At 38.8% G+C, this 25,635-nt stretch overlaps 1 protein-coding gene across 1 annotated transcript; it reads left to right on the plus strand.

The window, feature by feature from the left end:
• The first annotated feature begins 309 nt into the window (after positions 1–309).
• On the plus strand, positions 310–24,592 carry STMND1 (stathmin domain containing 1). Its single transcript, XM_063096205.1, has 5 exons — positions 310–396; positions 11,699–11,879; positions 16,665–16,816; positions 23,551–23,688; positions 24,311–24,592. Exons 1-5 carry the CDS (start codon positions 310–312, stop codon positions 24,590–24,592), a joined length of 840 nt encoding a protein of 279 aa, XP_062952275.1.
• The last annotated feature ends 1,043 nt before the right edge of the window (positions 24,593–25,635 follow it).

Raw genomic sequence — 25,635 nt, forward strand, 5'->3', positions numbered from 1 at the left:
TTCCTCACAAAGGGAACAAGCCAGAGGTCCCCGCGATGCTTACGACTCCGGCACTTTTCAGACCAACTCCGCCAGGCAGCGGGGCCGTCACCAGCACTCGCTCTGGAGCGGGCTGTCATTTGCATCGCAGCTGTGACTTATGTACACGCCTCCAATTTTCGAGTTTGCATTTTCAAAAGGCCCCTCGCCGCCCAGGTCCCAGGACCTCGTGACGCGGCTTATTGTGGCAACCGCTCCCGGCAACTGCCCCGCAGCCGGCGCCTCCTGCCCAGCCCGGGAGTGCGGGCCGCGGGGCGGCTGCACCGGAGCATGGGCTGCGGCCCCTCCCAGCCCGCCGAACGCCAGCGACAGCGACGCGTCCCCGCGCCCAGGAAGGGCTGGCAAGAGGGAGGCGAGGTGAGTAAGTAGGTAAAGAAGTGGAAAAAGAAAAGAAAAAAGAACTAAAAAACAGACAGACAGACGTCAAACCTTTGGCCCGGAAGGCGTCACGATTCCCACGCTTGCGGGCGGCTGGAGCAGGGTCTTCCGAGGTCCGCAGCCCGCCTAGCAGGAGGGTAGCGGGGTGCACCCGGTGGGAACAGCTTTTTTTTCCTGCCAGCGTTTAACTGCTGTCTGCACCAGGACAGAGACAGGGACAGAGAAACAGAGGCAGGAAGAGAAGGTACGATGCATATACAAGTATAGAGTGAATAGCTTTTCTAGGAAGTGGAAAGTACACAGAGCAATCAGTTCTGATCCCAATACCAAATTCACTGTATATGTAGATGTTGCTATAGGTCCAAGTGTGAGAGCCGTTTGTTTAAGGAGCCTGGGAAGGTGGTCACCCCCCAGGGCAAAGGCGGGAGTGACGCATGAGCGGTGCGTTCTGCACGCAGCTGGTGTTGGCCTGATTCTCAGGGAAAGGTGACAGTTCCTGGGAACTGCCATGTATTATTGGCTTCTGGAAAATGGCTTCTTTTGTAGTTACTTAGAACTGGGAAAGATATCAGAAGCCACTTGGCAGCATCCTCTTGCTTCATAGATGAGGACCTTGAGGCCCAGAGGGGTGGACGCTTGCCCAGGCTGCACAGCTTGTTTGGGGCGGAGCTAGAGTAGGATCTGGTTTTCAAGAGTCTCATTCCAATACTCTTTCCACTATCCCTCAAGGTTCCACCCCTGTCATGCTTCTGGAGACATTAAGGGAATTTTTTTTCCAAAGCAGGACATGGAAGGATGAGTTGGTTGAAGCGGAAATGAGGTCCATGATTTCTTCCCATCCTTAAGATCTATACACAGAACTAGGAACCCTCAAGGGTCCATTCCAAAGGGTTGCCCTAAGAGAGAGGGCTACCATATAACTTATCATCAAAATCGTACTTGTAAGAGTGAATATTAGGTATACGTTTTCCCAGACAGTCTGGCTGAAGCCCAGCAAACTGGGACTGATGGCCATCTTTCCTAAAGGACATTTTTGGAGCTCCTCTTTGAAAAGCACACACTTTGTCTCAGCAGGCACTGTTCAAGACACTGTTAGGTGCCACTTACCGCACCTAGGACATGGGAGGCTCTTCTGCTGGGTTCTTGGGTACATTTGAAAAACAAACACAAATGTCCCCCCCCCCCCATCTTAACACTGTTTTCTGCTTTCTATTCCTAAACTGCCACTGTCTGCATTTAGGCCCCATTACCTGCCCGTCCTGTCACCACCCTAACTAGTGTACTCCCCACACTGCCACCTACCTTCCCAAGAAAAAAAGTCTTTGCAGTGTCCAAAACCCTTTGCAATTTGGTCCCATCCTTTCCTCTGATGTGTCCCTCTTCTCTCCGGCAGGCCCTCTCACTAGAGGACTGTTGAGTCTGCCGAACAAAATGACTGGGGTGCTCAGTTCTTCCCGGCTTCCTCCCACCTCCAGGCCTTTACCCCTGCCGTTCCTTCGTCCTGGAATGCCCTCCATGGGCCCCATCCCCAGTGGGCCTGGAGAACTGCTGTTGACCCTCAGTACTGAGCCCAGTACAACTACAATGATGCTCTCTTAGCACCGGGTAAAAGTTTGTTTAGAAGTCCTTTTCCCTTGTAGATTTATGGGCTTCTTGGGAACACTTTGGTCATCTTTGTTATTAGTCATTATTGCCTTGGGCTAATATATAGGAATGCATTTTACATAAATACTTTAATGTCATTTTTTTTTTTTTTTTTTTTTTTTTGTCCTTTTCGTGACGGGTACTCAGCCAGTGAGTGCACCAGCCATCCTTATATAGGATCCAAACCCGCGGTGGGAGCGTCGCTGCACTCCCAGCGCCGCACTCTCCCGAGTGCGCCACGGGCTCGGCCCTTTAATGTCATTTTAAAGTATTAATCCATTATTCTTTTTTCCTTTTTCGTACAAAAATCTTACTTTTATTTTGTATTTATTTTGTTGGCATGGTTACATATAAAACTTCAGTGGGAGAAATTTTTCACTATTTCTGTTTCTTTTTTGGACATTATCAACTATTCCATCAGGTGGCTCTTACCGAAAATAATTTTGTTGTATAGAGCAGGAGGAAGTGTTAAAAAGTAATTCTCTACAAGTGTCAAATCTGCTAGGTCCCTCTGGGTCATGTCACCTCAAGGCCTGGGTTTCTTCCTGAACTTCCTGGGTAAGATAGTCATTAGCTTTTGCTTGGATTTTTGTACAAGTCTTCTAACTGTTCTACCCTGATCTTTTCACCACTACCCGCTCCCACCTGCCCTCCTGGCTGTAATCTTCCACATGATCTCCAGAGTGATCTCTCTACAAGAAAACCCGATTATGTCAATCTTCTGTTGAAAAAAACTTCCCAACCCATTTGGTGGGCACATAAACCAATGATCAAGAATATGATAACCTGGGTTTGACTGTTGGATTCATTACTTATTAGCTGTGTGATCTTGGTTATTTAACCTCTCTGCGCCCTAATTTCCTTATCTGTAAAATGAGGGTCATAACAATATTTATTTCATAGAGTTGTTGTGAGGATTAAATTAATTTAGTTCATGTGAAGTACTCATACCAATGCCTGGCACAAAATATGTGCTTAATATAAATGATTACAATGATTACTATTGTAAGATAAAATCCCAAATCCTTAGCATGCCATCCTAGCTCATCCTTGAACTGACTCCTGCCAACTTCTGCAATTTCAACTCTCTCCACACTCATATTCTACCTTACTATTTGCTGCTTCTCAAGCTTATCTGTTTCTTTCTCTTTTGTACCTGCTTTTTTCTCTTTTCAGACTTTTCCTTCTCTCTCTCACATTTTTCAAGACCACTCAAGGCCACTCCTCTCTAAGCTCTTCCCACCCCCGGTGCTGCCACCATGCCAGCAGGGTTGCTCTTATATCTTCTCCTATAGTATTTCAAAACATTTTCTTGTATTTATGTTTCCATGTTTGCCTCCCTTCCTAAGCTGTTGCCTCCTTGAGAACAGGAACTGTTTGGGATCTTATATTTCAGTGCTTACCATATACCAGGCACTGATGAGTATTTCTTGAATGACTGCATGTCCCTCTGGTTCCCTGGCTTCCTTAGTGTCTTCTTGTCTCCTAGCAGCATAACTAGACTAATGACAGTCTGCAAGGAGAAAATTTGATATGAAAATAACCTGAAAATAGACTCAGAGTCGACTCACTCATATACCTTCTCTTTCTCTGCCCCAAGCACTTGACTTTGGAAATCTGATCTGTGAAAGGTATGATTATGATTAATTAAGCACCCTATAGCTATCAGAATAGTAATGCTTTCACTATTTCATAAATGCATCAGGCTGAGAGTTCAGTAGTTCAGCAGTGTCTTTCAAATGCAATGAACATGTTTGCTTGCATGAAATATTTATTTATTAGCGGTACAACTTTAAAATATTCTGAATTAAACTTCTTGAGACCTGTCTACAGACTTTCCACTTTTACCTTAGTCTAAAGTGGTGAGAAGACACTGTAATAAAATAATGCATAATAAAAAAAAAAAAAGTGTGGGAAGCTTTTCTTCGTTAGAGAAATGTTATATGAATAACTTGAGGATCCTTGCCTGTTACAAAGGGAAGAGGTGAGATCAGAATGGATGATCTCCAAGGACGCCTCACAGTTTTCCCCTAACATCTGATAAGATAATTCCTGTTGATTGTCAGTAAAAGGAACCAAATTACTTCTGAAAGTCCAACTTTTAAACAATCATATTTCTGAGTGTTTTTTGGAGAGCAGCTATTTTTTTACTATATTTATTCAAAATGAACTAGAAAAAACATCAAATTTTGAAGAACAAATTCTTCGTATATGTCTATAGACAAACATAAAAAAGAAGTTTTTAGCTCTTAGAGAGTCTGGACAAATTATTACCTCCAAGCTGTTTGGCAAATATGTTTCCCAAAAGCTTTAGAACACATGTAGTACCTCCAGACCAAAAAACAAAAAAACATTTAAAACACCCCCACAATAAACAAACAAAAAAATACCTGTCTATACTTAGAAGAAATACCTTTTTTGAGATGCTAATGATTCCCATTCATAACTGTTAGCTTGAAATGAACAACTTTTAAATTCTGTCTAAAATTGATATAATATTATCCTCAAGACACTGAGGTATAAAATACAGTTGATACAAAATGTAGAAACACATCAAGTCTGTTTTTCTGCTACAACTTCATCTCAAAGAAAAGATAAAACCTTCTGCCCACCACCCCCTCAGTATCATTACTTACGTAATGCAGATAGATTTCTTATTGGTAGGAAAATATGAACCCTGTGTGCATAGATAGAACAAGAACACTGTTTGCCATAGCCCTGAGAGGCACAGATCTAATTAATTTGTAAATATCTCTAGCCTTTGAACTATGTCTATTCTCAAGTCTAGATAATGAAATTGGGTTAAAATTTCCAAAATGTGTTGCACATAGATAAGATATTGGAAAGACGTTCTTAGTTTTCAAAAGAAAAGAGCTGTAAATTTCTACTCTGAAAATGGAAGGCTAGTATATGTTATTTTATGCTAAAAGGTTGTGTTTCATCTGCTACAATTTAAGTTTTGGTCACTAACAGTGCTCAAAGGCAGACTGTCTCTAAATAAGCACAAGTGGGTAGATCCTTGCTAAGGCCTGGATTCCAAATCCAAGTAGTTAGAGTGGCTTTAATGAAACAATTGTGAGGTAATTCAGGATTGTGGAATTTATATCTATTCCAAGATGTAGTTTATAGAATATTTTTGTGAAAGGCCAAATTTAGACTGAAAATATTCATATTTGCTCTCAGTTCCAACATGGGCATTTTGTTGTTGTTATTGCTACTGCTGTTAAATAAATTAATTTTTTCAGGATCTCCACTTGGAAATGTTAAATGACAAAATCAGTCCCTGTCTTTATAAGTCAGTGTTTAGCTAGATTTAAAAAATGATGGGTCTGCAAAACAAAAAGAGACTGTGAAAATGTTTGTCTTACTATCACCGCAGATATTGGTTTTTAATATTTTTAAAATATTTATTTGGAAAGTAGGGAAAGAATGCTCAATGTGATTTTTGCATCTTTACCCTCAGCATGAACTGCAAGCCCCTGAAAGAAAAGCATCAGAGATGGTCTCTTTTTCCTTTGTTATATGTAATAAATATCCTAGTATGTGCATATGTGTGTGTTATATGTTATATGTGAAGACTTTCTTCCTGGGTCCATTACTCTACGGAGACCTCATGGTCAATAGCCCTGTCTATGAAGAAAGAAAGATTCAGGGAGAAAGAAGCACATAGTTGCTTTCATGCTTTCTCCTTGTGCCAATAGCTATCCATTGAGTTTTGTTTGCTTATTTGTTTGTTTGTTTGGTTGGTTTTTCATATATTTTCCCATATAGTCTTGAGCCAAAGAACTCAAGTCAGTGTTTAGCTAGATTTATTTTATGCTCAAAGGTTGTGTTTTGTCTGCTACAATTTAAGTTTTGGTCACTAACAGCGCTCAAAGGCAGACTATCTCTAACTAAGCACAAGTGGGTAGATCCTTGCATCAAACCAATGAATGTTGGTTTAGTTGGAGTGATCATTTTATGTAAACACAGTGATGAAGAGCTATGAAAGTCTCCCTAAAAGCACCAAGATTCCCTAATTGAATTATAAGAACTTCAGTGTGACCAGCACCACCACAACCTAGCCATTGTGATTCCTAATTATCCTCTAAGGGACTTCAAACTTTGGAGTGTTTCCAGAAAGTGGTCAAATGTATATATATATATATATGTATATTAACTTGTATGACTTTTACTGTAAAAGTACCAAGAGTTTCATGCCTATGTCCTATTTTTAATTCAGTTTTCCTAAAGGAAAACTATATATTTTCTATATAGTTCCTAGTCATAATTTCAGAGGGAGAAGGGACCTCTCTCCTTCAGACTGAAGCTCTGTGAGGTCTGTATCTACCTTTCTCATATTTCTGGACCCACCTCTTTCCCCCATTTTCACTGCCAGTGTCCTACTCCACGTTGAATCAGATCTCACCTTGACAACTGCAATAATTGTAACTGGTTGCCCTGTCCTGTCCCTTCCTTTCTGTCTCTCCTGTCATTTGCACTAAGCCAAGAGTAATCTTTCCAAAAAACACACCTTATGATTTTATTGCTCTTACATGGATAAAAACCCTACAGAGGATTCCTACTGCATTCAAAATAAATCTATCTCCTTCACTTGTCACAAAAGACTTCCCTTTCCCACCTCAGTGCCTCCCACTCTCTACCCCAGTCTGTTTCTGCTGTGCTGTGGAGTAATTAATGTTCCTGGACACACAATAGAGTTTCTTATCCTGTCTTTGTACATGCCTTTCCCTCTGTCTAGAATGTCCTTCCTCCTTGCTCGCTGGAAACTTATGCAAGAGCCAATTCAGGCATCTTCTCCTCTTAAACACCTTTTGCTCCACCCAGCAAGACACAAACTTGTATCACAGTACAGTAGGCCCTTCAAAGGCTCAGGGGAAAGGTAGAGCACCCTTTAGGCCAAAAAAAAAAAAAAATATATATATATATATATATATATATATATATATATATATATATATATATATATATATATAAGAAGAATCATCAGAAGACAATACTCAGTGGAAGATGCTTCTGTTCTTATCTTTTCTGGGGACACTGGGGAGGCTTCCTCTGGTAGGTGTCTTAGATGGAGAAGAGGTTGATAATGTCCATTGAAATGAGAAGTGGGAAAGTTGCAAACCAAGCAATGAAAGAAGGTCCAGCCCTGAGAAAGAAGAGACATGGCAGTTAGAGGGGATGTGAGAAAATTTTTCCCGAACATATTATATTTAAAATACACTTACTCTCAAAATAAATGACAGCTCTTGAAACTGAATTAATTTAGCTTTATGGAAAACTCTGTACATTTTTCTTACTTTTTTTCTTTTGCTGTGGAACTATAAAAAATTTGACATGGACCAGCATTGTGCCATTAATAATTTACTAAATCATAGACCATATTTACAAGCAATGGAACTATGGTATGAAGAAATAGACAACCTTGAAAAGAGAAGGTAGGATTATAAATTAATGCAGTATTTGTGAAGGGCCCTCTGAAAACACATATTAATATCAAATGTGCATAGCTTTTGGCCCAGCACATTTACATCTAGGAATATTCTCTCATGAAATGATCAGATAGGTTTATGGTGATGTATATGAACAGATATTGTTCCAGCACCATTCATCATATCGAAAAGTTAGAAACAACCCAGATGTCCTTCAGTAGGAATTTATTAGATAAATTATGATATATAGTTGTCCCCACTTATCCACAGAGGTTAAGTTCCCAGAACCCTGGTAGATGCCTGAAACTGCAGCTCATACTGAACCCTGTATATACTATGCTTTTCCCATACATACCTACTTATAAGTTTAATTTATAAATTAGGCACAGTAAGAAATTAACAACAATAACTAATAATAAAATAGAATAATTATAACAATATGCTAGCATCACTACTCTTGTGCTTTGGGGCCATTATTAAGTAAAATCAGGGTTACTTGAATACAAGTACTGCAATACTGTAACAGTCAGTCTGAGAGCTGAGATGGCTACTAAGGGACTAACATGCAAGTGGTATCTACCGGACAAAGGGATGACAGAGTGGGACAGCACAAGATTTCATCACATGACTCAAATGACTAGCGATTTAGAACTTATGAATTGTTTATTTCTGGAATTTTCCACTTAATATTTTCAGACCAGAAAATATTAAATGGAAAAATAGCATTTTTAATATTAATATTTACCAGACAGTTGACTGCTGCTAACTGAAATTATGGAAAGCAAATCCACAGATAAGGGAGTTTACTGCAATTACACAATGTACTCCAATGTAATCTCTAAATAAACAACTACTCCTCACTTTTAAATAGAATGAGGTAGACCTATGTATGTGGACATAGGTAAACGTATTCAATATATTGTTAATGGAAAAAACAGGTTATAGAAATAAAGTCTCATTTAATAAATAATTGAATTTATTTTATATTTTAACCAGCTTTATTAAAATATCATTTGCATATCATATGATTCACTCATTGTCTTTGTTTGTGCTGCTATACCAGCATATCTGAGACTGGGTAATTTATACAGAACAGAAATTTTTCTCACAGTTCTAAAAGCTGGGAAGTTCAAGATCACGGCAACAGCAGGTTTGGTTGTCTGGAGAGGGCTGCTCTGCTGTGTCCTCACATGGCACAAGAACAGAAGGGCGAGCTAGCAAGAAATCTAAATGCTCCATCCCTTAACACTGTCACATTGGCAACATCTGAATTTTGGAGGGGACACATTCAAACCATAGCACCCATTTAAAATGTACAACTGACAATCATCACCACAATCTAATTTTAGAACATTTTTGTCTCCTCCCAAAAGAAACAACTGCTCAACAGCAGTCAAACCCCATTCCCCCCACCCCACCCCACTACCAAATCTATCTTCTGTTTCTATGTATTTGCCCATTCTGAACATGAATGGTTTTTGACTGGCTTTTTTCGCTCAGCGTAATGTTTTCAAGTGTCATCCATGTTGCAATATGTGTCAGTATTTAATTCCTTTTTATTGCTGAATAATATTCCGTTGCATGACTATACCACAATTTTATTTATCCATTCATCAGCTAATAGATGCTTGGTTTTTTTCTACATTTTGGACATTATAAATAATAAGTGAACATTTGTGTGCAAATTTTTATGTGGACATTTGTTTTCATTTTGCTTGGGTGCATACCCAGGAGAGGAATTTCATAGAGTAACTCTATATTTAACTTTTTGAGGAATTCTCAAACTGTTTTCCAAAGTGGCTGAACCATTTACATTTGCACAGCAATGTGGGAGGGTTCCAATTTCTCTACATCCTCACCAACATTTGTTAACATGTGACCTTCTCTTCACAGTCATGTGTGTGAAATGGTATCTCACTGTGATTTTGGTTTGCATTTCCCTAATGACTAATGATACTGAACATCTTTTTATGTGCTTATTGGCCAATTTCAATTTATTTTTAAAGGTTATATTTATATGAACAAACACATGTGGGAAGTGATAGACTAAGATGTTAATAGTGCTTCTGTCTTCAGGATGTTATTTCTTATTTTCTCCTCTGTTTCTGTATCAGTCAGGGTTCTGTTGAGGAACAGAATAAGTAGGATGGATTGATAAGATAGATAGCAAGATATTGGCCTATGCAATCATGTAGGCTGGCTAGGCTAGTCCAGAATTCATAAGATAGGGCAGGTGGTCAGAAAGGGCAGGCTGGAGTTGAAGCTGCAGTCCACAGGAAGAATTTCTTTTTTCTCAGGGAGACCTCAGTTCTACTCTTAAAGCTTTTTAACTGATTGGATGATACCCACCGAGATAATCAAGGACAACCTTCTTTGCTTAAAGTTAATTGATTGTAGACATTAACCACATCTACAAAATACATTCACAGTAACACCCAGATTAATGTTGGATTGTATAACTGGCCATTATAGCTTAGCCCAGTTGACACAAAATTAACCATCACAATTTCCTTCTGCATTATTTAATTATTTAAATACAATGAGTCTCTATTACTTTTTAAATGAGCAAAAACTGTATAGTTTAGGTTTAAAAACATTTTTTATACCATAGCACCTCTACTTTCATACTTGATGATCATGAAGCTGTTTATCTCAGTATCCTCCAGAATGCTCAGCATAGTAGATTGCACCTGGCAATTTACTACTATTCATAGTAGATGCTAAATTAGTTTTCTATTGTTACTATAACAAATTAACACAAATTCGGTGGCTTAAAACAACAAAGATGTGTTCTTTTACAGTTCTGGAGGTCAGAAGTCCCAAATCAGTGGCACTGGGCTAAAGTCAAGATGTCGGCAGGGCTGGTTCCTTTTGGAGGCTCTGAGGAGGGAATCTTTTTCCTGCCTTTTCCAGCTTCTAGAGCTATATTCCCTACATTCCTTGGCTCATGGTCCCCACATCCATCTTCAATTCCAGCACTGTATCATCTTCAAGTCTGTCTATGCTTCCATTGTCACATCACCTTCTCCTTTTCTGTAGTCAAATCTCCCTGCACCTCCCCCTTATAAGGACATTTGTGATTGAATTTAGGGCTGTAAAAGCTCCCAATGGCAAGACGAAGTCACTTATGTCAGACCTAAACCAAAGCAGAGCCAGCAAGTCATGAGGGAGGGGATCTCATGCTTGTATATCTGAGATAAGAACTATTGCAAAGACTCTCTGAAGGCCCTTAGGCATATATGCCTGTGATGAGAACTGTTATAAACTCTCTACCAGCACAAAAAGTTCCAGATAAGTTGTTTCTATGAAGATATCTCCCCAGCAACAATCAAGTTACCAGTGAGTAATCTCCAGCTCCTACAATGAACCTCTGTGACTAATGAACTTTGTTTCAAAACAGCTTACATTAATGCATTTGTTTGTTTCTGTTGCTTATAACATAAATACCTGAAATTGGGTAATTTTTAAGAAAACCAAATTTATTGCTTACAGTTTTGGAGGCTGAGAAGTCCAAAGTCCAGGCAACCCACCTGGTGAGGGTCTTGGTGGTGGTGACCGTGACCCATGGCAGAAAACAGCAGAGCAGAAAGAGACTAACCGCTCATGTGCTCTTCTTCTAAAGTCCTGAGAACCATGCCCCTGACCACCATTATTAATCCATTCTCTTCTGCATGGTCCTTCAATCTAATCACCTCTTCAAGGCCCCACCTTTCAATTACCATAATAGGATTTCCCACCCTCAACAGTTACAGTGGGAATTAAGCACCTAATGTATGAACTTTGGGAGGCACAATTCAATGAATCCACAGCAATGAATTTCTCCCTTTTGCCTTTAAAAGTTTCCACTTGCCTCAGCCTCCCTGGACATGCTTATGATCCATCAGCCATTATGATCCAATCAGCATGTCCTGATTATAATACCCTGATCATTCCTGAATAAACTCATTTATTTTGGGATTTCTCTCCATTGTTATTTTATGTGGATAGGGCCCACCTGAGTGATTCAGGATACACTTGCCATCTTGAGTACCAAAATTTAATCAATCTGCTAAATCGTTTTGCCATATAGGACAACATCTACAAGTCTCCGGGTACTCAGTCTACCACAGATACTGGGTGGTTAAATAGTCACAAAGCAGACCCTGCAACATCGTTCTCATTTTTCAGGAGATCTTGACTCTCACAAAGCCATGCCCTTTTCACAGGCTAATGTCATTCTGACTCAGTCTGGGGAAAATTGCTACTCCCAGGTTGAAGCTGCACTGCCCAAGGACACAGTGGACAATGCAGAATGCCTGGAACAACAAACGCAGGTGGGAAGCTTACCTGGAACCATTCTAGAAAGTTCTCCATCTCCTGGTGAAAGAAACAGAAGAGCAAATTCAGGTAAAAGACTCTGTTCATGTTGATCTTCACAAAATCCCATTTCTCTAAATATATTATGTGAGGTATATCTGGTGGCCTTTTTATCACTGTTTTGTGGGCCATGATGTACTTTAAATGGCGAGGTTCTTATCTCTAAGACATTAGAATTTAGCTTTAGGCCTTCATTACATGAGCAAATAGTGTTAACCATTGATCTGCTTGTCGATGAGGTAATTAAAACCGTCTTTGTTTGTTTTTTGTTTTTTTAACTAAGAGCTTTTATTGGGAGTTCGAAACAAACCTTAGGAATAGCACTTGCACAGTTTAAAGGAATTTAAACTCCCTCTCTGCTAACATCTTTCAAGGGAAAGTTCTACATTTGCAAAAAATAAATAAAACCTCCATCAAACTGTGTCCCCTTGTCTCTCTCCATCCAAAGTCTCAGCAAATGTACAATAAAAGAATCTTTCAAAAACATGAAAGAAGTAATTACGACCTAGTGTGCTATTTAGAAACTATTTGTGGTTCTTCCTATGGTGTGTTTTCCTTTTCTTTGAGTTACCCTCTGGTGCTGATATAAGACATCTTATTTGTATTCAATCAGCCTTTGGAATAAATTGAACTTCACAGACCTCAAGGAAAAGTACTCTTTTATTTTGAGGGAGGACATTTATTTTATTCCTCATCACTGTGGTTTTTTTCCCTCAGGTACAAGTGAGGATTGGAAAACAGATGGGTTAATAAATGCGATTCTTTTTCTGGGACTATCCTGCCACACTCTGAGGTTATCACAGATTTTACATCCGTGTGGTTCTGTTGCGGTGTGGGCATGATCTCTGAGAACGAAGTAGGAGAGAGGAGAAGGAATGTGGTACAGGGATGGTCCCTCCCTGTCTGCTACATATGGGGTCAGCGCGAACATTTTTTTTCTCTCTGATAATTCTTCCATCTAGACTGCAATGTGAATGCTAAGTATCTGCATTCTTAACACACTACAGATTATCAGGCAGACAGGGGCCTGGAGTGCCCTGGGACTTTCAGTCCTGGCCGCTGTACACTGTTACAGGCAGGATGAGAAGGGTGATAGGTAAGTAGGACAGTGCTAGGAAAGAAAGTGTGGGAGGGAGTCCTCTACCACGGCAGAAGTTTCTAAGCTGTAGTGCAAATGAGCTTCCAGGAAGCATCTTACCACAGAGTGGGGAAGACCTAGTGCCCGAGACTTTATCTTTGTTCTCTTCCTGGTCTCCTCTGTCTCTCCCATTCCTTGGCATCCTCCTTTCTGCATCCCTGCTCTTCACATCTGCACAGTATATTTGTTAAGAATTTCAAGTTTCACACTCACATTTCCCAAGTGCTTCCTTTTTTCAAAAAATTTTGTATTGAATAATTTCAGATTCCAAAAAAGGCCAAAGAACAAAGAATGCCCATATTCTTTCACCCAGATTCCCCAAATGCTAATATGTTTCCACATTTGCATTATGATATTCCCCCTCCCCATATACAAGTTTGTTTTTTCTGAGAATAAGTTACAGACACAACGATAACTTGCTTCTAAATACACCAGTGTGTGCTTCTCAAAACAAGAATATTTTTTGCATAATTTCCAAAAGAGGAGCAAAATTAGGAAATTACCATTGATGCAGGACTATTATCTCATTTTTAGGCCATATTCAAATTTTGTCAATTGTCTCACAAATGTCCATTATAAATAAATTTCAGATTTGGGATCTAACATTTAATTTAGTTATCATGTGTCTTTAGTATCCTTTAATCTGAACTCCTCAGCTTTTCTTTGTCTTTTATAACCTTGATATATTTGAAAAGCACCAACCACTTATTCCATAGAATGTTCCTCAATTTGGGTTTTTCTGAGATTTCCTCATGATTGGGTTCAGGTTATGCATTTTGGGCAAGAATATCAAAAATTATACTGTGTCCATCTTCATACATCAAATTAGAAGTTATGTGATATCTATATTTGACTCCCATTATTTCTTTTTTTTGGCCTTGCAAAAATTTTTTTTAGTAGATTAAAATTTATCAACCTTTTCTTTCATTGAAATTGCATTTTTAGTCATAGTTAGAAAGCGTTTTCCTATACCAAGGTTAAAGACGAATTTACTGGTGTTTTCTTCTGTAATTTCACTTTTTACACTTATACTTTTAGAGAATTTCTAATGACATAAGGAAATGCTAATGTAAATGTTAACCACATGGGAAACAAAACTGTGTGCTCAGTATGATGTCAAATTTATTAAAATAAAGTTTTCTATATTAACAATGGTAATCTCTGGATGGTGATGGTATGGACATTTTTATTATATCTTTTATTCCTTTCTGTATTTTGTAAATTTACTATGGTAACCATGTAATACTTTTATAATCAGAAAGAAGCACAATGTTATTTTTAAATATTCCCCAATATTCTCCAATGCCCCAAGAAATCATGAAAATTAGTTGAAATGACTGACATGTTCCAGGAATCTCTGTATAAAGTTGGCTACTGTAAATGTCAAACCAAATACTTCAGTGGACTCAGAAAAGAATGGATTGGAATGGCTACAATAATTTTATTATGTTAGTGACAGATGTCAAACATGACATTCCTTTTAGAAACATCCTGGGAGAGAAATGGCCCAAGAACAGTGGAGCCATTTACATGACATACTTGAGAGGAAAAACAGTGAGACAGTGAGGATGTGGGTGTTGAAGTCAAACAGACTTAGATTCATTCCTGGGTAATGCACTTGCTACCCATGTCACCTTGAGCAAGTTCATGAGCCTCCCTCATCTTGGTGTGTTTATTTATAAAATAGTGATAATATCTCTCTCACAGAGTTTATGTTTGAATTAGATGTTATGCAATATATAAAGTACTCAGAATAGTGCAGGTGCATAAGTGCTCAATTGATGCTTTGTTGCTTCGTCCCCCACGGATTTGTCACCCCATTTCCCCTGGGTGACAGAGATGCAAAGGATTACTCAAAGCCCATCTCTTCTGAGCAGTGAGAGACCCTGAAGTGGTGAAATTCCTTTGGGAATGCTCCAGAGAGAGGCATCCCTTCCTCAGGAAATTAACCCCAAGTTGGGGTTCTCTTCCTTCGTTTATTTTCCAGACCAGGAAGTTACAGGAAGAGAACATAGGTGGGGTTATAGTTTAACAATATAGGCTGGTAACTTTCAGCGAAACAAGCCAGATGACATTCCAGTAAGGCAATTAAGTGGTCCTATCAACATAAGCTTGATCTTAGCAAACATTCCTTCTCCCTTCACAATTTTCCAGTATCTTTACATTTCAATCAGTAACTAGTCTGTCCTTGAGTCAGCAACCTTGCTGTGCCACAAACCTTTATCTTACATGAGAGACTTTATAGCCTGAAGAAAATTTCCAGTCCTCCACAAGGTCAATATTTGAAACAGCAAGGCTTTGGAAAACCAGGCCCTGTGAAGTACATATGCTTTATAGTATATTCCACACTCAATAAATAGTAACTGTTACTATTTTGACCTTTCCAAATAAGTCCACCTTCTAACAAGAACAAAAAAAATTACTCTAATTCCTAGAAGAGGATTCACCTCTGAAATTTTTATTGAATTTTTCTCTTTTGTTTTGAGTTTCTAGTTTACCTGCATGGATGGAATGTTTTACTACTCTGTATCAAAATCTGTATAGATTTAAAATGAGAATTAGCTCTGTTTCAAACACCTGCGTGGGTAGAATAAGCAGCACTGGAAAGGTGCTGAGATCTGAGATGGCAGGTAATTTGTTGGCGTTACCTGCAGGAGCGGTTAGAGAAATCTCTTGCAACAGGCAGGTTAATATTCTGAAGTGAGAGGAATCTGATTAATGTCTGTATGTGCCTGTGTGTGTGTTTTCTACCTTCCTAGCACAAATTCATGAAAGCTGTCTTTGTTAACCATTGAGGTTAGAAATCTTCATAAAAACACTGCATCCACTAAGTGGAATGGACCTGGTTACTATCAGGACTTCCTGGTTATTATTAAATAGAAGATAGCTTGCTTCTGAGGACTCCGCATTGCACTGCCTCTGATGGGAAAAGCAAAACTGTCTTTGGCCCAATAAGCCAGCACCCTTTATTTTCTAATGTGATGACATAAAAGCGGCTGCTTATTCGCTTATTTATATAATTGGATGATTTGTAATGGAGGAAACCTCTCTCATCAGTTCAGGCTCCCCTATAAACTGCTTCTGTGCTCATTTTTAGCCTCACTAATAAAAACTTAGCTGATTTCATTCTAACTCCAATTTTTATTTGGTTCAAAGAGTCTTTTCAAAAAGGCTTACTTTTACTTATGTAGATTTAGCAGATGGCACAATTATAAACTCAGGGTTGCAGAACTAGAAGTCTCTTGGCAACAGCACGCTGTTTATCCTTTGTATACAAAGCATAGAAACCAAACTGCAACTCATAAGAGTCACCAGAAGAATATCTGATTCTTAGCTGTGGTTTAGCTTCATAATTAGTGGGTTAGGCCCATGTTGTTGTATCCAAGTGTATAAGTGTTGTTACAACAAAAAAGTAGTACATGGCAGCACATGAAAGACTTTTTGTTATGTTAATATTTGACCTGTTAAGTAAACAGTATATTATGTTGATGTATATCCTCTGTAAGAACATTAAGAATTTGAACTTCAAAGGGTTTCAAGATTTATAATAGAAACAGATATTTAGGCAAAAGTGTTGAGATTAAAATTTAATTAAGTGGCATAATGTATAAGGCATTCATTTAGCATTTGATTGGTAATTAAATTTTGTTTTCTTTTTTTTCTTTTTCCTTTGGAAGACCTGGTAACCAAGGGACTAATCAATAAACCCCAACCCCTAGAGAATCGAGAGCGACAAAAGTCATCAGACATCCTGGAGGAACTAATTGTTCAAGGAATAATACAAAACCCCAGCAAAATATTTAGAAATGGAGAATCGTATGATGTCATGGCAAGTAATTTTGGAATTAACTTAGCTTATAGTTAAAAGTAGCAATAGAATATGATCATGATTCATTATTTCCAGCACATGCGAGTTACAGTACAAATGACAATATTTGTCTAAGCCATTTTTTTCTCCTGTAAGTTCCCCCACACTTTTGCATGAATTCAGGAATTGCTCTAATCATTAATGATTAATGAACAGAATAAAACATATCTTGGGTTTTGCTGAATTTGAGACTCAGTAAGCCCCATTAAATAGCATGCCTTCATTCTTTCAGCAATTTTTATTAAGCATTGGCTGTGTACTTTAGGCATTGTGCTGGGCATTGGGAATATAAAAATGATTTCAGATTTATCCAATAATGCCGAAGCTTAAACAGATAGGCTTAGACATTTACACATACACACCCCTACAATCAAACATATGGAAACAAATACAATTTTAGAAATTGTTATACTATTATTTTTCTTGTTGATTAATCTTGACTAATCTGTCATTGTTTTTCCTTAGTGTGGGTAATATTTTTATACCAATTTTAACTGTTTTTGCTGATGTCTAGAGTTCCAAATTTTTTAATAAGTTCTGTATAAACCCATGAAGAGGATAGCAGCTTTTGTTTTTGTTATTTTGTTTTGTTTTCTCGTTTGTTTGGGCTTTTTTTTTTTTTTTTTAAGCCAGTGCTCCCAGGCACCACCAGTAGTCCTGGAAGCATAGGAGAGAAGGTGAAACAAAGAAATGATAATGAAAGGAAGCCTGAAGAAAAACGAATGGAAAAGAAAAGAAAAAAATGGTAGAAGTGGAGACCAGAAATGACATCAAAGTCTCCTTAATGGTTGCCTATCTCTGTGTTGTAGGGAAAACAGTGAATTGGGAATAAAAAGATTCGTCACGTAAGTCAAGTTTGCCACTTAGACCAAGTCACTTATTGTTTGAATAAAGTTAATTTCCTTCTCTGTGTTTAGGAAATGATGAGAACCCATGGATAAAAGCCAAAATGGCATTTTCTTTTGAAAAAGCAAAATAAGTCCTGCAGAAAGTATTTGGAGAAAGGAAAAGAGCTTGCCATATTTTATGAATGATATAATCAGGCTGCCAATAATAAGAGGATGTGGGGGAAAGAGGAAGGTAAAAGCAGATGAGAATTTACATTTGTACAACACTATCACAATACAAGGCAGCTTGGAGTACCCTATCTTATTTCAAAGTAGTAGAAGAAGGATGGGTCTTTAATATGGAAGGAGAGAGCAGAGGTTTCTTTCCAGCTGTAAATGAGTCTCAGGGGTCGGCAAAAAAAAGAAGGCATGTCAAAAGATAGATTATGGAAACATTCAGTAGCTAAGCAATGCCTCCTTAAGGGAAATGCTACAGCCGCCTCATGCTCCTGCCAGTAGGAATAACACTAAAACATTTGTCAGTGATTCAGTTTCCAGAGATGAATGAGTTCTGACTTAGACCTTGCAAGGGATCCAGCAAGTTTAATTAATACAAGCTCCATTGTGAAAGAAATGTATTTGTTAAAAAATGTTAAATAACAGCATTAAGTGAACCAAAGATAAAGACTGTTTTCATTTTATATAGAAGTGGAATGGTTGTTAGGAGCATAGTTGGAGTGTTCTCAGAAGGATTTAAATGTGACAGGCTGCAAGAATAACACAATCCTTTTTTTTTTTTGCTTTGCTTTTGGGCCAAGATGTCCCAACATAAGCCAGGCTTGCAACAGACCAGAGTAGCAACACACTGCTTTTTGTTTTATTGTCTAATGCAGTGGTCCTTAACCTGGTTGTACACTGGAGTCACCCAGGGAGCTTTTAAAACTCTCAGTGCCCAGGACCCACTTCCATCCAATACCTGCGCATGGGGATTTGCTTTTGTATTTTCAATGGGCAGCCCAGGCTAAGGATCACTGCCCTGAAGTTTCAACAAACCTCTGCACAAAGCTCTCAAAGTCATTACCAAGCTGGGAAGGGTTAAAGCTTTTGAAATCCTAGTCTGTTCCCTATTCATTGTGAAAGACAATTCTAAAATATTCCTGGAAATATGACATTTCAGGAATAGGGGCTAAGATTATACCCAGGAAGCCTATGGAAATGAAGAAGAGATACAACTGATCAACGTCACACATGAAGCTTCTTTGAATTCAGGTGTAGCTGAGAACCTAAGTGTGGCAGACACCAGGTGTCTTGCATATTTGCGGAAAAGTTATGAATGAGGCCGATGTAAAAAGATGAGAATGAATATTGAAGGAATGAGAGGGGAACCTCATAAAAAATGGAAATATTATTAGACCAGTAATACTCTGAACTATTTAATACTTAACTGTATAATATATATATAGTTAAGTATTTATACAGTAAGTATATGTGTGTGTTTGCGTGTGTGTGTGTGTGTGTGTGTGTGTATTTAAAAACCCCAAAAATAGACCTGACAAAATTGGGTAAAAAACAAACCAAGGAGTTAGGGTGTTACTGGACGGCAGTTTCAGGTTCTTGGTCAAACTGAGTAGGAAAAAAATCTTTCCTGGGACTAAGTGGAGTCTGCATCATGCTGCTCAGTGAAAGAAAAGGAAAAGAGGGACAAAATATTCAAACAATAAGACTTTATTGTAAAGCAAAAATACGCACAGAAAGGTGCACAGGCGTCTCCACGAGGGAAGAACGCACCATGGATTCCTAAAGAGAGGATTTGTATGTTGCTCTGGGATGGGAGTGTTTCTCTGTCCCAACTAAGGAGAGGAACATTTGGCCAGGGGGGAGGATCCAGGGTGACTAAGGCCTAATAGGCCAATGGGAGGAGGTTGCGTCAGAGTTTCTGAAGTTTCTGGTCATGTGCAGTGAAGTCACTTTCCCCTTAACTTTGTCCTTTCTGATCTCATGTCAAGGTCGTCTGCACTTTTGTTCCTCCTAGTGTGCAGGTGCTTTGGTTTTTGTCATCTGCAAAGTTCCAGGTGTAGCATGCTGATTGGTAGGGTGGTTAAGCGGTCGTCCACGCATTATGGGTTCATGAACTACCAGGCAAGGAGACAGGTAGTGCCGATCCAGTCTGAATATGAATGAGCAGACTCCCTGGGGCGTGTCTCTATTCTGTCCTGCCTCAAAGGGAAACAAAAGGACGTGGTCAAAAAAAGAAAATTAATGTCAGCAGTTATGACAATGTGATGAATAGAATTAGACCTGTAAACTCTATTTCATCATTGCTCTGGAGAAAATATTTATGTTAAATAAAATATTATAGGAAACATAGAATAAATGCTAGAATATTTTTAAAATAAAACTTTTCATGTGGGCTAATAGAATTCTTAAATAAAGAGGAATTCGGGACATAGATCTGTCCTCTTAGCTAGGTCGTTTAATTGAGTTATCGTTTAGAGTACATTATGGAATTGTGCTGAATTAAGAATAAAAGAAAAGTAAGAGTCCCCCATTCATCTTCTGAGTCAGGGCGTCCCTTGTGAGCCACTGTCTCCCTAGACATCCATGGAAGGGTCTGTGTCCACCACAAGGCTACTTTTGTCTTTTTCTTAATTTTTACTATGAGCTTGCTGGTGAGTCCTACTACAGCAATTCCTTAATTCTCTCTGTATAACCAGCTTTCAAGTATATTCAAATATATTTCATGCCTACTCAGGAAGAGTTAAAATGACATGTAAGAAATATATTAAGAAGCTAAATATCAGATTGAGTGAATTTTTCGATGTATTTTAAAATATTCTTATGAGACCTAAGTGGCTATATTATAAATGTGTATTGGTTGTATGTACACATGTCAATATGTATATGGATTGGTATAGACCCTTTTAGAGAGATGTGATTGGCTCTCATTTACCCACACAGATATTATCAAGTTTAGTGTCTTTTATCCCAAACTCACTTCTCCCTGCCTTTTACCACATCCTGGGTCTCCCTACATGGGGCTCTGCGACTTCTCTATTGACTCTTCCTGTGTTTGTGTCAAAGTTTATTTTCTTCCCAAAACAACTTCTGTACTTGGTAACCTTGAGTGTAGTTAGGAAGTTTGTTCATGTCACATCAAAATCTCTAACATTATTTGTTGAACCTCATGGGGAGTTTTTATAGAAGGAAAGTGGGTTAGGACTAAATAATACCAGTTAATGATCAGAGTGACCTTCTCCAGAAGGTCTAAGGATGACAGAACTAGAATAAGCAGATCTTTTGCAGGAAGCTTTGGCCTATTCTATGCACAAGACACCTTTAAGGGAACAAAACCAAGGTAGGTTCATCAGTAGGTCAATAGTCTATTAGGACAGCTCTGAAGAATACACAGTAGAAGGAAGAAGTAACATGTACAAGTTAGGTTGGGTACAAACAAGACTCAAGGCTTATCACAGCATCTTCAGCCTTGGCAGTCTTCTGATAGTATTCCTAAAGAAAGTAATTGAACTGGTAACTTCCATAGGTTTTAAGATTGATTTTTTTTTTTTTAAGTTTCTCCTGTAGCATCTCTCTAAGCATAATGTTATCATGGTTGTCATTTTTCATTGCCAACATTTGACAAATCCTGATTTCATAAAATTCAGTGGTAAAGAATACAGATATCTTTTCACAGGTCTTTGAATTATTTTACTTAAAATGTGAAGCTCAAGAAAGGACTGACCTGTACAGCTAGGATTAGCTTCCTCCAGGGGAGAAAGAACATGATTTCACAGGCATTGTTTTGGGATAAAGCCACAGCAAGAATACACCCAAATGGGAAAATCCAAAGGTCTCTCGGAACTACTGATCTTATCATTTCAGTCAAGGTTCAGACTCCTGTGTATAACCTAACTCGCCTTTTCTTTATCGGACTCTGGATTGCTATTGAGTTTTCTTTTAGCCCTCTGAGTGAACATCCCTAAAAAACTGTTTTCATACTAATTTCAGAGGATGTCGAGTTGATCCACCGTAGCAAGGAGGTCACTCATTTCAGCAAATGGCTTTTACCAGTGGAAAGCCTAAGAGCCAATTGTCATAAAAATAATACAGAATGATGAGGGAACTTGCTTTGACGAACATCCCACCGTTTTCAAGTAGTGAAAAACTTCACACCACATGAACCTGTCTGATGGCTGTAACGGAGCCAGAGCTTCAATAAATATTTTCCCTTGAGAAGACTTTTCGAGAAGCATAGATTATAAATCTGGAAGAAATCTTAGCCGTGCTCAGTCCCCTCAGTGTTTGACAGTTGAGAACACCAGGTCCAAAGCACAGAGGTGCCTTGCATCTGGTCACACTTGGGTATCTGTGTTAGACCCAGGGTTGAAGCTCAGGCCCCTGCTTCTGTTCACCTTCCCCCCCTTCAGGATATTTCTGCATCCTGCTGCCTCTGATTTTGTGTGTTGTCATTGGAAGGAGTCACTGCCTTCACTGAATGAAAAGTAGTTACCATTTACTGAGTGGCCGCTATATATTTTTTTCCTTTTTTTTTTTTTTTAACCAATCCTGTGACATAAGTATAGTATTATTAAACCTATTTTACAAATGAGGAAAGCAAAGCTTACAGTGTTTAAGAATTCATGGAAAGTCACTCCAGAGCAAAGCCAGCATTCAAAGCCAAGTGAGTCCCGATCCGGTGCCCTTTTCTACTATACTAAACTGCGTCTCTTTGACTGGTTGATTCACTTTCTCAGTACCAACAGCATTATAGTCTGAATAGACAGTCTTTAAAATTACAATGACTATTAATAGCTCCTTTATTTTTAAAAAAAGTCTTTAGAGAAATTATGTAGAACAATACTCAGTTCATTTTATAATGAAGCCTTGAAGTTCATTAAAACCTCCCCTACTCACGATAAATCTACATATACTGACCTAGAAAGATGTCCATATTAAATTAAGTGAAGAAAGCAAATTTCAGAGTGTCCTGTATGGTGCAATCTCATTTAAGTTTTGTTTAACATTATAGATGTACTGCACATGTATGTGCATTTAAATATGTATGCAGAGAGAATATTTGGAGAGATGCACACCAAACTTTTCTTAAAGGCTCATGCTGAGGAGCAGGATTGGGAGCCAGGTGGTTAAACAAGATTAGGATATTATTTAGGTATCGTTTTAATTTTTCATGATAAATATACATTCTAAAAAGCGAATTTTTAAAAAAACCATGTAAATTAAAACTTTCTTTATAAGCCCTTTACAACAATTTTACTTTTTTTGTAACTAGAAATTATAATTAGAAAGCCATTATTACTACTTTGAACTGTTGAAATGCGATTTTTTTTCTGTTGTCATGAAAACATTTGTAAAGTACCAACAGCAAAGCCCAGTAGAGAGACGCTGCTCAGTAATTGGCAATTATCTTTCTCTACTGCAAGACCAAAAGTAGTAAAAACTAATCTCTATCCAAAAAGAAAATAATCTGTAGCTTGCAGGATATTATAAAATCATCAGGTCGAACTTTTTACCTTGAACTGCAAATTCATTCCTCCTTCTCCACCACTTTCCATCTTGTATTCATTCTCAAGATTTTTGTCTTTTCAGGAGCCCTTTTCTAGCCAGTTACAGATCACCTTGCATTCATAGCACCTTTTTTATCATAGCCTGCTGTTTTTAAGGCATCTAATAGATTTTACCTTTAAGAATTAATTCTGTAGTTACTGGCTTTCATGTTTTTTTTAATCTGCCGCTGGAAAGCTTAGGTTTTTAGGATTTACATTTTAAATTGTGTTTATTGGATCTCTCCTGGATTTCTCCTCTGCCAGTGGTTATGGTCGTTTCTGAACTTTCAAATGTGTCTTCTTCCAGGTGAGCACGACTGAGAAACCACTGAGAAAACCACCAGCCAGACTGGAAAAACTTAAGATCAGAAAGGAAGTGAAGGATTTCACAGTGCAGGACATAGAAGAGAAGATGCAGGCCACTGTGCAGGAGCGCAGGAAGGTAGCTGAACTCTCAGATGCTCAGGGCTGAGGAGCTCCCTGCCTGCTAGAAGGACCTCATGTCAACCTTCCCTATCAGCAGCTTTAACACAAATTGCATGGATTTATATTCAGTATTTTAATGATCTATATGCCTCCTATGCTATATACATTTAGTGTTTTAAAAATTTTCTTTGTGTTGTGAAGGAATACAGCAACATCTTAAAGTGAGTTGAAAATTACAGTTTCAGCCATAGCCTAAGTAAGCAATAGCCAATCCTCAGAATTAGACAAAGTATGGGGTTTTCTTCATACGATGAAAGGAAAACTTCAATTGGGGCTAAGGGTAGGAGGAGAGGCAGGGTGGGGGTGGGGGTTAAGCTGAGAGGAGGCCTGCAGATCATCAGACAAATCCTGCGGCTTTTGCCCTGGGCCCCCATAACCAGGCCAAAGCCTCCTTTTCCAGTGTCTCTACTTGGCCTCTCAGAGAGCAAGGACTAGACTGTAAGCTCCGTGAGGGTTGTCACTGAGTCTGTCTTCTTCAACAAGGGTTCCTCAGCAAGGGTTTGTCGGTTGAATAATGAAATAGAGAAGCCATAAATGGTCATGATGAGCAATATTGATGAGAACTTAATACTGCTTTTCAGACTAAAGAAGAAATAAGAAAAAGGCTACAGAGTGACCGACGTTTGCCCCCAGCCAGTCATTCAGATTCAGCTGAACCGGGTGGGGCTGAGTTTGCATTTGCCAAAGGACATCATGCTCTGAGTTCTGCCTCCTTTGAACTGTCCCACCTGCAGGGAGGAAAGACGTTGAACAGAAAGAAGAGTAAAAGTGATGCCACCTCGATTGACAGAAACTACGATTATGAAAGCATTGGGGGCGTGGAGTCAGACATGTCCTACAATCAAGCAGATGACATATTCTAATAAGCCGCTTTCTGTGAATTTCATAAATAGGCACCCGTTCTTCCCACTCATGACATTCTTCCTAGGTCTAATGTTCTTCCTGGACTTCCTGACCTCACTCCACTGGGATTTCTGCCCTGAGCTTAGGAATGATTCTGCGAGCTGCATGGGCTGAAGATTAGTTGAGTAAATTAAATGGCTATGCTAGCTTAAAAAAAAAAAAAAAAAGGAAAGATGTGACCAGCTTAGGTATTAGGAGGTTGGCTTCTCCTTCAGTGTGGCTTCAAACAACCTGAAGATGTCTTATTTCATGAGTACCTTCCAGCTTACATTGATATGTTTGTGCCAAATGAAATCTTTCCTTTTTGCTCCTGCCCCATGGCTGTGTCCACCCTCTGCTGGTCCTTTAAGGCAAATTGCATGGATTTGTATGAAGTATTTAATGATCTGTAGGCTTCTTATGCTGCATGGTTAGGTTTCTTAAAAGAATTCTCTTTGTGTTACAAAGGAATAAATCAATATCTTGAGGTCTGCTGAATTACAGTTTCATCTGTATAGTTAAAGTAAGCAATATCCAATTCTCAGAACTATGTAAAGTATGAAGTTTTCTTCAGGTGAAAAAAGAAAAACTTCAGTTGGGGCTGGGGTGGGAGGAGGGGTTAGTAAGCTGAGATTGGCCCTGCTGCGAGCTTCTCTCCTCCCTGCAGGCGCTCTGAGCCGGGGAGTTTGCTGGCCCTCATCTTACTTGAATTATACCTTGGTTGTTCCTGCCTTACCAACCACATCCAATCAATTTTCAGGTCTCATGAGTCTACATTCAAAAGATCTCTTGCATCCATTTTTGTAATTCTCCCCTGGCACCACCTACTTTAGACCACTTTACCATCTTCAACTGGTTATGTGCAACAATCGTCTCATCTATATTCAACAGTTGTCTATTTCAAACCCTTGTTGGCCCCCTTTTATTGTCTAGATAAAGCCCAGACTCCCTTTCACTGGTAAGGATCTCAGCTTTCACAGTTCATCCGACCTGAATGTCTTCCAGTTCTTCAAACTCAGCACAC

This window comes from Cynocephalus volans, chromosome 5 (assembly GCF_027409185.1).
Source record: "Cynocephalus volans isolate mCynVol1 chromosome 5, mCynVol1.pri, whole genome shotgun sequence".
NCBI classification, from domain to species: domain Eukaryota; kingdom Metazoa; phylum Chordata; class Mammalia; order Dermoptera; family Cynocephalidae; genus Cynocephalus; species Cynocephalus volans.